The following is a 14,671-nucleotide window of genomic DNA, read 5'->3' as shown; positions in this document are numbered from 1 at the left end:
AAGAGAATCGTTATGTTTGTTTTTTCTTTTCTAATAACAGAATCGTTAGATGTCATTTGGAAGTTCTTGGTTTTTTTCCTAAGACTTGGGTTTCTTATAAACCAAGTCTTCTTTGGGCTTTCCTTTGTTTTAGTCTTTTTAGCAATGTCCAATGGGCTTTTTGGTTAGTTCTGCTATTTCTTCTCTTGGTTTTGTTTTTTCAGTCTCTCTTGTTTCACTCCCCCTTCCCGCACCCAAAAAAAAGGTTACATTTTTTATTTTCTTCTTCTTAGGGTTTTTTTTTGTTCAAAACCCTAATGTGTAACTGTTATTTCAAGTCCAAAAAAAATAAAAAAGAAAAGAACTGTTATCATATTACTGAATAATTCAATTTGTTGTAGTAATCTAGCTGGCAATTTTATAATTTGTTTTTGAAATTAAATTATTACTTATGAATTATCAATTTTTTGTTTTAGAGGCGAGGCAAACACAAGCAGGGCGTAGAAAGAAGGAAGGGTGGTGTGGTGAGGGTAACAGAAGATAGCAGTACAAGTGAGTAGTAAGTTGAATATGATACAACAGGAACCCTAAAACCCCCAATCAATTCATTCTTTCAAAACCCTAATCCTAATTGAAGCAATGGCGTCTTCGTCCAGCAGCGGATTGACGTTCAAGGTGCATCCATTGGTGATCGTGAACATCTCCGACCACTACACTCGCGTCAAGTCGCAGCTCAACCCTCCCAATTCTAATGCTTCTTCCAATTCCTCTGCTCCGCGGGTCTACGGTGGCGTCATAGGGGTCCAGAAGGGTCGCACCGTCGAGATCTTCAACAGCTTCGAGCTCCTCTACGACTCTTCCACCCACTCCCTCGACCGCGCCTTCCTCGAGAAGAAGCAGGAGCTCTACAAGAAGGTCTTCCCTCACTTCTATATCCTCGGTTGGTACTCCACCGGCACCGACGCCCACGAATCCGACATGCACATTCACAAAGCTGTAAGCCCTACCCTAATCCAATCCAATTCAATTCAATTCAATATATGTTCATGATTTCATACTGTCCCCTTAATCCTAACAGTTGATGGATATCAATGAGAGTCCTGTTTATGTTCTCCTGAACCCTTCCATCAATCATTCTCAGAGGGATCTCCCTGTCACTATTTTTGAAAGCGGTATGTATGTTGTCATTCGTTTGCTTTTTCATTGTCTTTTATGTACTGAGGAATGGATTTCTGTGTTATTGTTGAATGATGCTTGCAGAACTGCATGTTATAGACGGAATTCCCCAACTTATTTTTGTTCGCTCCAGCTATACTATTGAGGTTCGGTTTTCATGACTGTTTTGCTACCTTTCGTTTTTCATGTTTTAGATTTATGCTCCTTAATAAGTTCATAGATTTACTCCTTCTCCTTCCCTTGTTCTCGTTCTGTTGAAGACTGTCGAAGCAGAACGGATCTCAGTGGACCATGTTGCTCATCTTAAGCCGTCGGATGGTGGTTCTGCGGCCACACAATGTGAGGGTTCCTCATTGACCCTAAATTTCCAATATGGTTTTTAATTTGCTCAGCAAGCCTATTTTTAAGACAAACAAGTTTGGCTTCTGTTATTGTTATAAAATTTTATGACTATTTCATAACAAATTTGATGATAATCAAATTAATGTCTCTAGAGGAAGGCCCAACTTTACTATAATTTAGATGTGGCTGACTCTTCCAAGTGGGATAAAGCTTGGCTTTTTTATAGTTGCATCTAATTAATGCCACGTTGTGTTCCTTTTACAGTGGCTGCTCACCTTACTGGTATACACAGTGCCATCAAAATGCTTCATAGCAGAATTAAGGTGCTGCATCACTATTTGCTAGCAATGCAAAAAGGTATGTGGGCAATCTTTAGTGAAAAACTGGAATTTAATGATGAGATATTCAGTAATATTATTGGAAAACTTTCCCACTTATATAAAAATATCATATTTTTAAATTATTCAGTCATAATAAATAGCAAAGTTTTTAATTTTCATGTAGTTATTTATCTATTCTGGTAAAGAGATTGGCATAAATAAAATCTTTGACATGCAACAATTAGCTAGATAAGATTTAGGATCAAAGTCATCAATTCATAAAGTAATCATTTTCTTTGAAAAAAAAAAAGGGGGGGGGTACTTATTTACTAGTAGGATTTTCTATTGGTCTATCTGCATTCTGCTATTTATGTAGCTTAATCTCTGCTAAGAAAAATCTAATTTTGAAGTTTTTATTTATCACATATTTTAAGTGAATTCAACACTCAACTAGTTTGCTAAGCCACGTTCAAGTTAATAGGTGCACAGTGTTTCCATGGGAAGTATTTCTGTTTCTGGCTTGAACAATATTATCATACAGGGTCCACATATGTTGAAACTTCCAGTAGTAACTATTGTTTCAACCTTTGTTTAAAATGCAGGTGATGTTCCTTGTGAAAATTCACTGTTAAGACAAGTGTCAAGTCTCCTGAGAAGATTGCCTGCTATTGAATCTGGGAAATTTCAAGATGATTTCTTAATGGTGAGTAGATTACTTTATCAAATTTGGACTAGGGAGCATGCATTTTGTATAGAATAGTAATAAGCAGTGATAGACCCAATTTTGCCGGATATATTTTTTGCTTGAGAGCATCATATAATGGTTGGTCACTAAAATATGCATGTGCTTTGGTCTGCGATAAGAGAAAGGAAGTTGGGTTTATATTATGATGATTAATCAATTCTTTCATGCTAGTTGTGCCAATTTATTTGTTGAAAGAGGTAGAGTTAAGGCACCATTGCAATTACATGAGGACTCTTGGTCTTGGAGGACATGGAAATTTTAGAATATTGCCATATAATGATGTTAAAGTTGTTTATAAGTAAGGATAGGGGTAAGGTTTCATATGGTTGTGGGCTCAATATCATGATTAAGGTAGCATAATTAATTACTTATGTAAAATTCTGATGCTTATGTTATCTTCTTTCCCCTTTAGGAATACAACGACACTTTATTGATTAGCTACCTTGCAATGTTGACCAACTGCTCAAGGTATGACGTAATTGCAACTGTCTTCATTTTTCTTTCAGCTTTTGTTTTTATATAACTTCCTTGTCATTCCTGCAGTACAATGAATGAATTGGTGGACAAATTCAATACTGCATACGACAGGCATAGCAGAAGGGGTGGACGAACTGCTTTTATGTGAAAGCTACTTGGTTGCTCATATCTGGTCATCTTTTTCAAAGTCTGTAGATGTAGTGTCCCCCCCTCTATCTGCTGCTTAAACATGAATTATCAGTGTTTTAGTAATTGCTCAGATTCTAAGGGAACAGAGGTAAGGAAAGTAGGAAGTTACATGTACTGGTGCCCTGTAGCGGAAGAGGAAAATAGTATTTTGTTTCTGGGTTCCTGTAAAAGTGGTTTACTAAATACGTATTTGGATTAATGTTTGCAAAGGGATGGTATAAATGTGCATTTACGGAATTAATTTTGATTAAAATTGAATTGATGTTAATGTAATTTGTGTTTGGATACATTTTTGTCAATCTTGATTTTGAGAAAAAAGAGAATTGTTGGGATGATCATGGAATACAAAATGACTAAAAACGATATACTTTATATTACTTTTGTAGCTTATCCTGTACAATAAAATTGAATATATTTAAGAGAGCAAATATTATAATATGGTTTAAAAATAAAAACTATAGATATACAATTTTTGGAAAGTATAAAGTTAATATTAACCGTCATTTTAATTAAAATCTATGATGGATAGGTATGGGATATGCGAATACACAAATTTTAAAATTTTACAATTTTACGAGACATCGAAACACGGTGTGTATATAAAATATAAGGTATTTTTTAGATAAATTATAATGAATCTTTTATATTTTATTTGTACTAAAATATAAAATAATATTTTAATTATTTTTAATATCTTCTTTTAACTATATAAAAGTATTTAAAATATTTTTTGTTTTAATAAATAATAATATATATTATTTTTAAATTTGGATATGCTAACTTGTGATGGTATTTATGTGTGTGTGTGTCTAAGTATGTTCGGAGAAAAATTTTTTATTTTTTATTTTCTATTAAAATAAACATGCATATCATACTCATTAATTCAACAAAGTGTCTGTGTTTGATAGATTAAAATTATATTAAATTTGAAATAACTGAAATTAAGATATGAATAAATTTGAATAAATAAATTTAACCGATACAAAGTATATACAAAATACAAGATATACATGACATTATGTATTAGTATAAATTGACATGTATGATGAGATGATAATGAATTTTGGATGGGATATTTTTGTATGCATTGTTGTATAATTATATTACATGTATATAAAAATTGGGAGCCACTCTCACTCAGAGACGTCTAAAACGTCATTTTTAAACGATATTTTTTAATAATTAAAATTTAATATATATAATCGAATAAACTGTATTATTTTTATCATAATTAGATCGAAAAAACTGATTTGGCAAAAAAATCGCGATTTTTAAACCAATCTAAATTAATATTTTTTGAGAAATAACTAGTTCATCAAGTTTTTGGCCAAATTAATGTTAGATCTAATTTTGACAAAAATTACACGATTTAATTAGTTATATGTATTGAATTTTAATTACTAAAAAATATTTTTAAAAAAACACATTTTAAATATCTTTATTTGCGTGATTCCTATAAAAATTTAGCCAATAACTCAATCAAATAAAATACATATTAAAATATAAAATACACATTAAAAATAAATTATATATGTTTATATACAAATACATACTAACTATTTTAACAATTAATTTTTTGTATTCATGTAACATTTTTGAATAACTTTATATTAGCTGGGAGTTCTTAAAAAGATTTAACATTTTAGGTTCAAAACACGCAGTAGATCGAAATATTCCAAACTTTAAAAAACTTTTTCCCTAATCCCTTGTCTTTCTTATTGTTGGTTGAATGGGAGACAGTCTCACTAGAACCTCGCAAATGAAAACAAGTAGTCGATATGAACTAACGACAAAAATAATTTCTTCATGCCACTACGTAAAAATAATGCAGTGCGACAACCCATGCATTACAAGTTTACATAAGTATATTTAAAAAAAAAATTCGCGGTGTAATCCCATCCTCTAAAAGGAATTTAGTTTTAACACACCGAAATATTTAAAAAAAGTAAAAGTCACGATGATGCCTCTCTTTTACCCTCGGTTTCTTTTTCCTACTTGGTGATCGCATGCCACTGTGCCTTGCCATTACAGGAAAGCATCTTTTTCGAGCAGCTTTAGAACATCATTTTGATTGTTTAGCTTCGCAACATCTATTGGAGTTTTCCCGTCCATGTTCTGGAGAGTGCTGCATATTGGACGAGATAAGAAACAAAGTAGGATGAACAATTTAAAGATTGTATCCATTTGTGCACATAGTTTATTAAATTGGCATGAAGAGTTAGAAATTATCAAAAGCGATAATCTGACGTTACTTACACTGCAGCACCATTTTCAAGGAGAAGGGCAACACATTCCTTCCTGCCATAACCAGCTGCATAATGAAGAGCCGTGTTCTTATTCTTATCCAAAGCATCTACTTTTGCGCCTGCCTCAAGGAGAATTTGTGCACACTTCACCTGGAGTAATATCAAGAGCATCATTTCAGATTTCAGTCATAGAAGAGCCTAGCTATAACCCTAAACTTCTAGTTCCCGATGAGGTTTCCTTTGCTTCTCACACAACTTGGAAGAAACAGGAAGCTCAGAGAATGTCAGTACCATATAGCACCATCCACACTCCACAGCTATTATTGCCACTAGCTACCTCCTTTACCACAACCACAACCACCAATGCTTTAAATCCTCCATTGCTACCAAAATTACAAATTTACAAGAAACAAGAAAATAAGATGTAAAAGATGAGAAAGTATTTTACTGCATATTAGCATACCTCTCCATATCCACAGGAAAAATGTAAAGCAGTTCTTCCCTCTGAATCTTCTTCGTCCTTGTCAGCGCCAGAGGCTAGAGCATTTTTCAAGCCCTAATTGAAATGTGTAAAGTTTTAGTTCTCATATAGCTTGCTAAATCATACCCAGAATAATAAAAGAATGCATGAATTTAATAATATATATATGATTTCCTCATCACCCACACTAGCAGTTTGATGAACAATTGATTCATCTTCACCCACATCTTCTGTCTCATCTGGCACAGCATTTTCAGCAGAAGCAGCTGCTTCTCCAGAATTTGGCACCATGGCCTGTCCCAACTTCCGCAAAACGTCCTCATCATTCCAATATCTGCACAAAAGAGAAACACTTCAGAAACTATTTAAAATTCAGAAAACAGTGAACTGAGAAATTTGGAAATAGGCCAAAAAGATAAGAAATTTTGCCATCTAAACCTCATCATAGCAGCAGGACCACCAGTCTCTATCTCATCTAAAATATGCTTCAAAGATGGATCTTCTTTTATGCGTGCCATTCTCTCCTCAAGCTGATCTTTATTTGAAGGACTAGTAAGACTTTCAAGCATGGAAGACATAGATGGATCCTGAGATAGACAGTATAGATATGTTATCAACCAATAGATATTTTATATAACAGAGTACAGGGAGTTTATAAATACCTGCATCAATGCATTACCCAGGCGCTCAGCCATGGTCATGAAGTTAGGATTCTGCATCACCTGCTGCATGGTAGAATAATATTGCTGATTATCGAAGCTAGGGATACTATCCTGTGTTGCACCATGAAAAGTTTTCTGAAGCTGCTCGGCCATTTGATTGAACGATGGGTCTTTTGCTATCTGCTCAGCCAGTTCCTTGATACTTGGATCCTATGCATTCCGGATTTTAAGCATTAGTAATATGGACTTGAAATGCATGGGTTATATTGTTGTCTCACTATTGGCTTCAAAACAATGCACCACTAAGATCCAAAAAAACTGGCATGTACAAAAATAAGATTTTCTATAAGATGGAACATGCCCATAAAGTGAAATGAAAATGCTCATTAACAATAACATGGCCAATCTTTTCGTAATTCCAGCAGACATAATATATATAGTACAATATCAAAATAAAAGAGACAATGACATACATTGAGCAAACCAGACATTGCGGAGAAATCAAAAGGGTTGGGTGGAAACCCAGGTGCAGATCCAGAAGTAGCTCTTTGTCCTCCCTGTGAATCTTTTGAAGATGTTTCATCCTTGGAGTTTTTATTCTCTGCTGCAGCAGCCTTTTCATCTAAACAAACAAAAGATTCAGAAGCAGCTTTTTGTCCTCCCTGTGAATCTTTCGAAGATGTTTCATCCTTGGAATTTTTCTTCTCTGCTGCAGCAGCCTTGCCATCTAATAAAATATTCACCCGTGTTAAACTAACGCAATTTAAGATCCAAGAACCCAAGACAGTTATTTAACATTGTAAGTACAAAAACAACTGAATGGTGAGGAGAGATTAACGATAACAATCTAGGAAATATACAACGAAAAACACACACCAGACACACATACACATACAAAATAACAAAAAATTTAACAAAATGGAATAGAACGTTCACATGGTGGTTTCCACTAAAAGGAAACGGTAGACAAAAACAGATCCTAAGTAATAACAGCAGGTATTATAAAATCATGAAAGAAACGAGAAGGGAGCCAGAGGAACCAAGAGGTAATACTAATTTCCTCTCTAGTTTTGATTTCATAAAAGAATCTGCGAATATATATAGAGACTTTCAATTACCAAAGTAAATGCCAAAATTGCCAGTCTTCGTATGATCGTATCCTAATAACGCAGGAAAATTTTTACCAAAGCCATATCCTAAATTCGATGCACAACAAGCATAATGAATTGATTTTCACAATCTACAGAGAAACAAAGAATGGAAAAACCATGGATCAAAGTTCGACTTGGAATAGATTAAAAAAAAATATCACGGAATTGGGGGAAGAAAGAAACGAATCCAAGAACAAAGTGTGAAATTAGAAACTGATACAGATGTAATTACAGCTACAAATCTAGAAACCGCGGTGCGCGGCGAACAATACAGAAATGAAATAGGAATAGTAATAGAGGTATAACCAGAAATGATTTCCTTTTGGGAAGTGGAAGCCATAGCGGAAGAAGCAGCTGAAACAAAGAGAAGGAGATATTAGGGTACGATTAGAATGAAGATCAAATTATAAGAAATGGAAGAGTAAGGAAAGAGGTTCGAAGCTGAGACCTGATTCTGATTCTGATTGGGAATGGATGAATTGAAAGCGAAGAGTGAGTGAGACACAGTGGAAGCGAAACAAAACCAAACCCCTTTAAGTTTTGAGGGTTTGAAGTTTTCAGACTAAGCTACGAGTATTATCTATTTATTAATTATTAGTTACTGTTGTTAAGTTGTTTTACTGAGCTGAACAGCTGAAACAGAGAGAGAGGTGAATATGATAATGATATGGATTGGGCCCTCAAAATTCAACTTTTCTGTCATATGAATGGCCAACTCTATATCATGTGATTCTCTGTTACCCACATCCTCTCACGTCAAAATTAATTTCTAATTTTAACAGTGATAAATATAAATATTAAATATCGTAATTTCTATTTAATTCTAATTCTAATTCCTCTCATTGTTACTATAATCCTACAGTAAAATTTAATTACAAAAAAGAAATTAACTTTTTACATTGTTAGCATTTGTATAGAACAAACTCTCGTAATTTTAATATAATTCATTTTTTTCTGTTATGTATTTTATTAAGTATCATCTTTCAAACTAGTGTGGAAAATTTATATATCACAATATTATTATTTATGTCAACTTTTATCATTAAAGAATATATTCTCAAGTTTTATTGTATGGTAAGTTACCCTTACCACTAACAATGTATTTAGACTTAGTTTGATAAAATTTTTATTTTTTAAAAATAGTTTATAAAATTTGACAACTTGAATCAACTGTGTGATATCTTGCATGTTGTGACATTGATAGCAGGAGTACAAGATAGAGTGATGTGAAAATTTGACAAGAAAAGCGTTTATACTACTAACTCATTTGTGTAGGTTTTGCAGGAACAAACTCTGATCGATGATATCCTTAGATATATACAAATTCACAAATGGAATCTAGAAAGGACTAGTGCCCCCTTGAGTTGAGCTGCTTACTTGGTTCGTACTAGTAGAGCGAGTCAATACAAAAGACTGTTTGAGTAGATTGGGTATCATTGATTGGAATAATAACATTTGTGTTATGTGTAACAAGGAAGTTGAATCTGTATAACATTTGTTTATTACGTGTGAGTTTGCTTAGCAGGTATGGTGTGCATGAATTACTCATGTGGGTCGTGTTTGGAGTATCCCATGAACTATAAAAGAACACTCTAGTGTTGGAGGATGATGCCTATGAGAAGAGACGAGCCTAAAACATGGTTAGTGGGATTCTTTCCAATTATATGAAATGTCTGGTTGTGTAGAAATGAACACATTTTTCAGAATAAGGCAACAATTGCGGTGGATTGCGTTGCTAGATCGTTTTGTTGTTCTAAAGAGTGGCATTAAAACTAAGTCGTTGTTGATGACTATGTCCGAGATGACATAGGGGTTGGGTAGCATTTATTTTTTGATTATGTACACTCCACTGAGTGTGTTGAGCTTTCTTTCAAAAAAAATCTAATTTTTAAAGGATAGTTTTTTAAAAGTTATAACATTTATGTTTGGTAAATCAAATTAAAAAAAACTTTCAATAAATACAAAAAATAATAATTATATTTGGTAAAATAACTTTTACAATTTAAAAACACTATAATAAACATAAATGTAAGCATTAAATTTGAAATTAATTAACATATGAGGTTATATTAGACTTTTACATTTTTAAAAACACATGCCAACTTTAAAAAGCTCTACTTTAAGTGCATTCAAAAATATCCGATCTTTTAGAAACTGTCATCTTTTTTATTTACCAAACACAAAATGAGAAACTTGAACTTTTAAAAAGCACAAACACCTCTTCCAAAAGTTTTACCAATCCAAGCCTTACTCATAAAAGTTCTATTCAATGTTGTTTAACATTAGTTTTGAAGCTTTGAATTATATCCAAACTATTATTGTTATCATAAACATACTAGTTGTAGTAATTACTATTTTCTTTTATTAAAAAACTATAAAATTACTCTTATAAATCTCGAGCTAATTTATTCATGAACGCATTAGGTATCAAGGATGAATACTACAAAATACTACAAAAGCATGCAGTGTAACACAATCCACGCATAACAAGTTACAGAGAGATCAAATTTTATGATGGACTGACATCCAACACTTACAAAGGAATCAATATAGTTTTTACACGCAACAAATTAAACTTGGATAAAACCAAAAGATATCATATCACTCACATGGCAACTTTTCCTCTCATTTCCCTTCTTTTTTTTCCCACTTTTTTTCTTTGTTGCTTACAACATGGCATTCATTATGGCTTACAACTACAGGAAAGCATCTTTTTCAAGCAGCTCTAAGACATCACTTTGATTGTTTAGCTTCGCAACATCTATAGGAGTTTTACCGTCCATGTTCTGGAGAGTACTGCAAATTGAAAGAGGTAATTAAGGACAAACAAATTATACTAATTAAGCACAATCTGAAAAGACTAATTATACTTGATACTTACACTGCAGCACCATTTTCAAGGAGTAGGGCAACACACTCCTTCCTGCCATAACCAGCTGCATAATGAAGAGCTGTGTTCTTATTCTTATCCAAAGCATCCACTTTTGCTCCAGCCTCAATCAGAACTTGTGCACACTTCACCTGGAATCATATCAACTGTGTCCGTTAAGCCATAGAAAGCAAGAGCCTAATGATAGTCATAAAATTTACATTCCTGATTCTCTTTTATTTTGTGTGTGCAGCTTTGTAGGAGAGAACCAAGGAGGAACTTTAATACTAGTATACCTCGCCATATCCACATGCAAAATGTAAAGCAGTTCTTCCCTCGGCATCTTCTTCATCCTTGTCGCCACCAGAGGCTAGTGCATTTTTCAAGCCCTATTTGATTAAATAAAATGTTAGCTGTCAATTTTTTATTTTTCAAATTATGCCCAGATACAACAATGGCTAAATTGGACAATATAAGATCAGCTGCATGAAGGTTAACAATCAAATAAACACTCAATAATACAGACAATTTTAGTTCTGTTTAGTTTATGTTCCTTCAAAGTTAACAAAAGAAATTAAGCAAACAACCCATTGCAACACAATGATATGCAAAATACAAACTTAATACACACCTGATTTCCATTAATTTAACACGGGGTTGGTTTATAGAAAATTAGAAGGTTTTAACCTACAGGATTCTGCAAATGAAATGATACCCAAGTTCCTACTTAGACTATTTCTTTGTTCCCTCCACAACCTTACAAGAGGAATTCTTTTCAAATAACATAAGAAATGAAAGTGGAAGGAATTTTGAGGATAACTACAACCAAAACATAAATATTCATGATTCTTTAAAAGAAGGCAAAAAGGTTCAAAGCATGTGTACATATACAGAAAGTGTTGTATTGACATAGTACCTCCACATCACCAATACTAGCAGTGTGATGAACAAGTGATTCATCTTCATTTCCCACATCTTCAGTCTCATCTGCCCCTGGATTTTCAGCAGAAGCAGCTGCATCTGCAGAAGTTGGAAGGCCCATTGCTTGCCCCAACTTCCGTAAAGCCTCCTCGTTATTCCAGTATCTGCATGAAATTTATCACTTCAAAACATATCGAAATTTTAAAAACAGTAGAAGATAACAGAAAGATATGTTAGTGTCTAAACTTCATCATAGCAGCAGGACCGCCGTTCTCTATCTCGTCTAAGATATGTTTCAAAGATGGATCGTCCTTGATGCGTGCCATTCTCTCTTCAAGCTGTTCTTTGTTTGTTGGATTTGTAAAACTTTCAAGCATGGCAGACATTGATGGATCCTGCAAAATAGACATGAGACGGCATATATACATTTTATAACTGGAAATACTGCCATGGAACAAAGAATATAATGGAGAAGTTTAATAAAAAACAAATACCTGCATCAATGCATTACCCAAACGTTCAGCCATGGTCATAAAATTAGGATTCTGCATAACTTGTTGCATGGTTTGATAATATTGCTGATTATCAAAGTTGGGGATACCCTCCTGTGGTGCACCTTGAAAGCTCTTCTGAAGCTGCTCAGCCATCTGATTGAATGATGGATCTTTTGCTATCTGTTCAGCCAATTCTTTGATGCTTGGATCCTATGAATTCCGCATTTTAGTATTAGTAAGCGCTTATCAAGAAATAGCAATTATGGAATACAAATTCTTTGAGATTCATAAATGGATTTCAATTAGACAAACCTTAAGGGTGTGTTTGGAACACAACGGAATTGTAAAATGAATTGATTTCAACATACTTTCAATGTGTATTTTGTATTTGAATATGTATTATACACTGGTAACTGATTTGGTGATAGATTTTGGAGTACACATAGAATATATGAATTAGGAATAACTACTTAAGTTTCAGTGCCAACAGTAAGATCACTGAAAAAGTTCACATTTTCTTTCCCTTATAAATCATGGCATTCCAACCATAGGGTTGGAAAGACACAAATTGATGAAAACAGCGAACTCATTAAGCAGTGACATGCTCAAATTGCATCCAAAAATCATACTCAATGTATAAAATATCCATAATATCAATAAATACAAAAGGTATGATAGATATAAGCATATGACAAAATACAAAAAGAAAGGAAACAGTGATATACATTGAGAAGACCAGACATGGCAGAGAAATCGAAAGGGTTGGCTGGAAACCCAGTTGCAGGTCCAGAAGTTCGTCCAGCCTGTGAATCTGCAGAGGATGTTTCATCCTTGGGATTTGTGTTCTCTGCTGTGCCAGCTTTGTCATCTAAGAAAATCTCAACATGTTAATTTTTTGGTAAAGATTCATCAACCAAAAGTCAAAACTTTATGAAGCAAGTAGTTTGTATTGATAAATGACTGCAACTCCAATATCTTTGTGAAACCTACATACAAATGCAAACACATCTGGTAATTCATGTACAACAATTCTAAGATTCCAATTCCAAGTTCACACATCTAAACAGAAAAATATATAACTCAATATGACTTATGCATCATCTATCAAGATTCAAGAGCATAGTTTAAAACTTTAAATCCCTTGTTTATTAAAGAACTATAAATCCACTTGTAATTGGAGGAAGAAAAAAGAGCGGAGGGAGGATGAATCTGTGAGAGAGAGAGAGAGAGAGTATTGAAATTGAAGAGGTTGAGAGTTGAAACCTGAGTAGAAGCAGGGAGATAAGGTACTAACTGTGTTTCAATGGAAAATAAAATAAAATAAAATAAAATAAATAAGTAGTTGGTAGTAAATAAATATGAATATATGTTTATTGTTTAAGTTGGAAATTGGAAGTGGAAAATGAAATAGAAAATAGGGAGCGATGGATGGATAGAGAATGGCGTGTGTGGACAAAGAGAGTGGGGCCCACAATCTTCATCGTCATCTTCTCAAATGAATGGCTCACTTTGCTGCCAACACTGTTTCCTCCATTTTCTTCCAGCGAAGCTCCTCTTTTCAATAACAATAATAACTTGTCTTTTGATAAAACCAATAAAATAAAGAAATTACATTTACGTGTAACAAATAATAATTGTATAATACATTACTTTGCATATCTTAAAAACGAGATCTTATAAATGCCTTTTCTCTATGGATAAATATATGGTAAAGATGTTGTTTTAAAGATGTGCCTACATGGTAAAATCTAAACCACACATTTTAAAACCACACTTTTAACTTAAAATCGTAACTCTTCATAAAGAAAAGCGTCACCTAATGAAAAAAAGTAAATTAGAAGATTTAAGAGAAGAAATAATTAAATTATCAAAACTAATAGATAAAAAATTAATGATTTTAACCAATGTTAATTGTAATAACACTGAATTCTTAAAATCAATACAAAATGATTTTTCTCAAAATCTTTATTTTACTATAAGTTTTATTGAAGGACTTCAAAAACCTGAAAAAACTTACTTTTCACATGGAATTTCTAAAAAATGCTACCATGGAAATGATTCCCCACATCTTCATCATACTTTTAACCCACAATTAAATTCTATAGTAGATATGCTTGAAGAAATTTTACTATCTATAAAATTTCAAAGAAATAAGGAAAAAGAGAATCCCAAAGAAGAAAAATTTCAAAATATAATCAACATAACAGACTTAAAAGTAAAACCACCATTGAAATTATGAATATTGAAGAAAAATTAGAAGAAGTTACAATGCTTTTTAAACAATTAAAAATGGCTCAAGAAAATAATATTATGGAACATGGTTTTCAAATAGAAGAAGAATTAGTAAATTCTGAAAACATAGAAAATGAAGAACACATTCTAGATTATTCAAGTGACGAAGAACCAGCAATTCCAATACAAGTAAAAAATGAAGCTGGAACATCTAAGGATAATCAATCTCAATTTAAATGGGAAACAGGTTTTGATAATTATGCTTTTAAAAAAGGATTTATAAATAAAGATTCAAAATATACAAAAATACCATCAAAATACGTTCCTAAAATCCAGGAAATGGAAGGAGAAAGAATGCTCGACTTAGACTGTAAAAAGAATGAAAAA

At 33.0% G+C, this 14,671-nt stretch overlaps 3 protein-coding genes across 3 annotated transcripts; 1 reads left to right on the top strand and 2 right to left on the bottom strand.

The window, feature by feature from the left end:
- The first annotated feature begins 451 nt into the window (after positions 1 to 451).
- On the top strand, positions 452 to 3,515 carry LOC107491530 (COP9 signalosome complex subunit 6a). The gene is made up of 8 exons (XM_016112380.3): positions 452 to 975; positions 1,058 to 1,151; positions 1,240 to 1,301; positions 1,416 to 1,494; positions 1,762 to 1,854; positions 2,420 to 2,520; positions 2,975 to 3,030; positions 3,106 to 3,515. Exons 1-8 carry the CDS (start codon positions 619 to 621, stop codon positions 3,185 to 3,187), a joined length of 924 nt encoding a protein of 307 aa, XP_015967866.1. The 5' UTR covers positions 452 to 618; the 3' UTR covers positions 3,188 to 3,515.
- A 1,497-nt stretch (positions 3,516 to 5,012) lies between these two features.
- LOC107491532 (ankyrin repeat domain-containing protein 2B) lies at positions 5,013 to 8,336 on the bottom strand. Its single transcript, XM_016112383.3, has 9 exons — positions 8,217 to 8,336; positions 8,075 to 8,122; positions 7,091 to 7,344; positions 6,618 to 6,827; positions 6,394 to 6,542; positions 6,129 to 6,289; positions 5,938 to 6,032; positions 5,485 to 5,624; positions 5,013 to 5,353 (listed from the first exon to the last, which is right to left on the bottom strand). The coding sequence occupies exons 2-9, from the start codon at positions 8,106 to 8,108 to the stop codon at positions 5,254 to 5,256; spliced, it is 1,143 nt and encodes a 380-aa protein (XP_015967869.1). The 5' UTR covers positions 8,109 to 8,122; positions 8,217 to 8,336; the 3' UTR covers positions 5,013 to 5,253.
- Positions 8,337 to 10,236: 1,900 nt separating this feature from the next.
- LOC107491533 (ankyrin repeat domain-containing protein 2A) lies at positions 10,237 to 12,920 on the bottom strand (the record flags this gene model as incomplete). Its single annotated transcript, XM_016112384.3, is given in 7 exon segments — positions 10,237 to 10,564; positions 10,650 to 10,789; positions 10,934 to 11,026; positions 11,554 to 11,722; positions 11,805 to 11,953; positions 12,053 to 12,262; positions 12,778 to 12,920. Coding segments are annotated over 7 exon segments (1,004 nt in total), but the record flags the coding sequence as incomplete, so codon positions are not given.
- Positions 12,921 to 14,671: the final 1,751 nt, after the last annotated feature.

The sequence above is a fragment of the Arachis duranensis genome, chromosome 5 (assembly GCF_000817695.3).
Source record: "Arachis duranensis cultivar V14167 chromosome 5, aradu.V14167.gnm2.J7QH, whole genome shotgun sequence".
Lineage (NCBI taxonomy): Eukaryota > Viridiplantae > Streptophyta > Magnoliopsida > Fabales > Fabaceae > Arachis > Arachis duranensis.
The sequence above is the reverse complement of the archived record's forward strand: the minus strand, read 5'-3'. Positions and strand labels throughout refer to the sequence as shown.

Excerpts from the sequence above, each read along its gene's own strand:
- LOC107491530 (XM_016112380.3), top strand. The coding sequence starts at position 619 with ATGGCGTCTTCGTCCAGCAGCGGATTGACGTTCAAGGTGCATCCATTG. Across the intron at positions 1,302-1,415 it reads GCTCCAGCTATACTATTGAG|ACTGTCGAAGCAGAACGGAT; the intron begins GTTCGGTTTTCA and ends GTTCTGTTGAAG. Across the intron at positions 1,495-1,761 it reads TGGTTCTGCGGCCACACAAT|TGGCTGCTCACCTTACTGGT; the intron begins GTGAGGGTTCCT and ends TTCCTTTTACAG.
- LOC107491532 (XM_016112383.3), bottom strand. The coding sequence starts at position 8,108 with ATGGCTTCCACTTCCCAAAAGGAAATCATTTCTG. Across the intron at positions 6,033-6,128 it reads TGCTAGTGTGGGTGATGAGG|AGGGCTTGAAAAATGCTCTA; the intron begins AAATCATATATA and ends CACATTTCAATT. Across the intron at positions 5,625-5,937 it reads TTTCCTGTGGATATGGAGAG|GTGAAGTGTGCACAAATTCT; the intron begins GTATGCTAATAT and ends ATATTACTCCAG.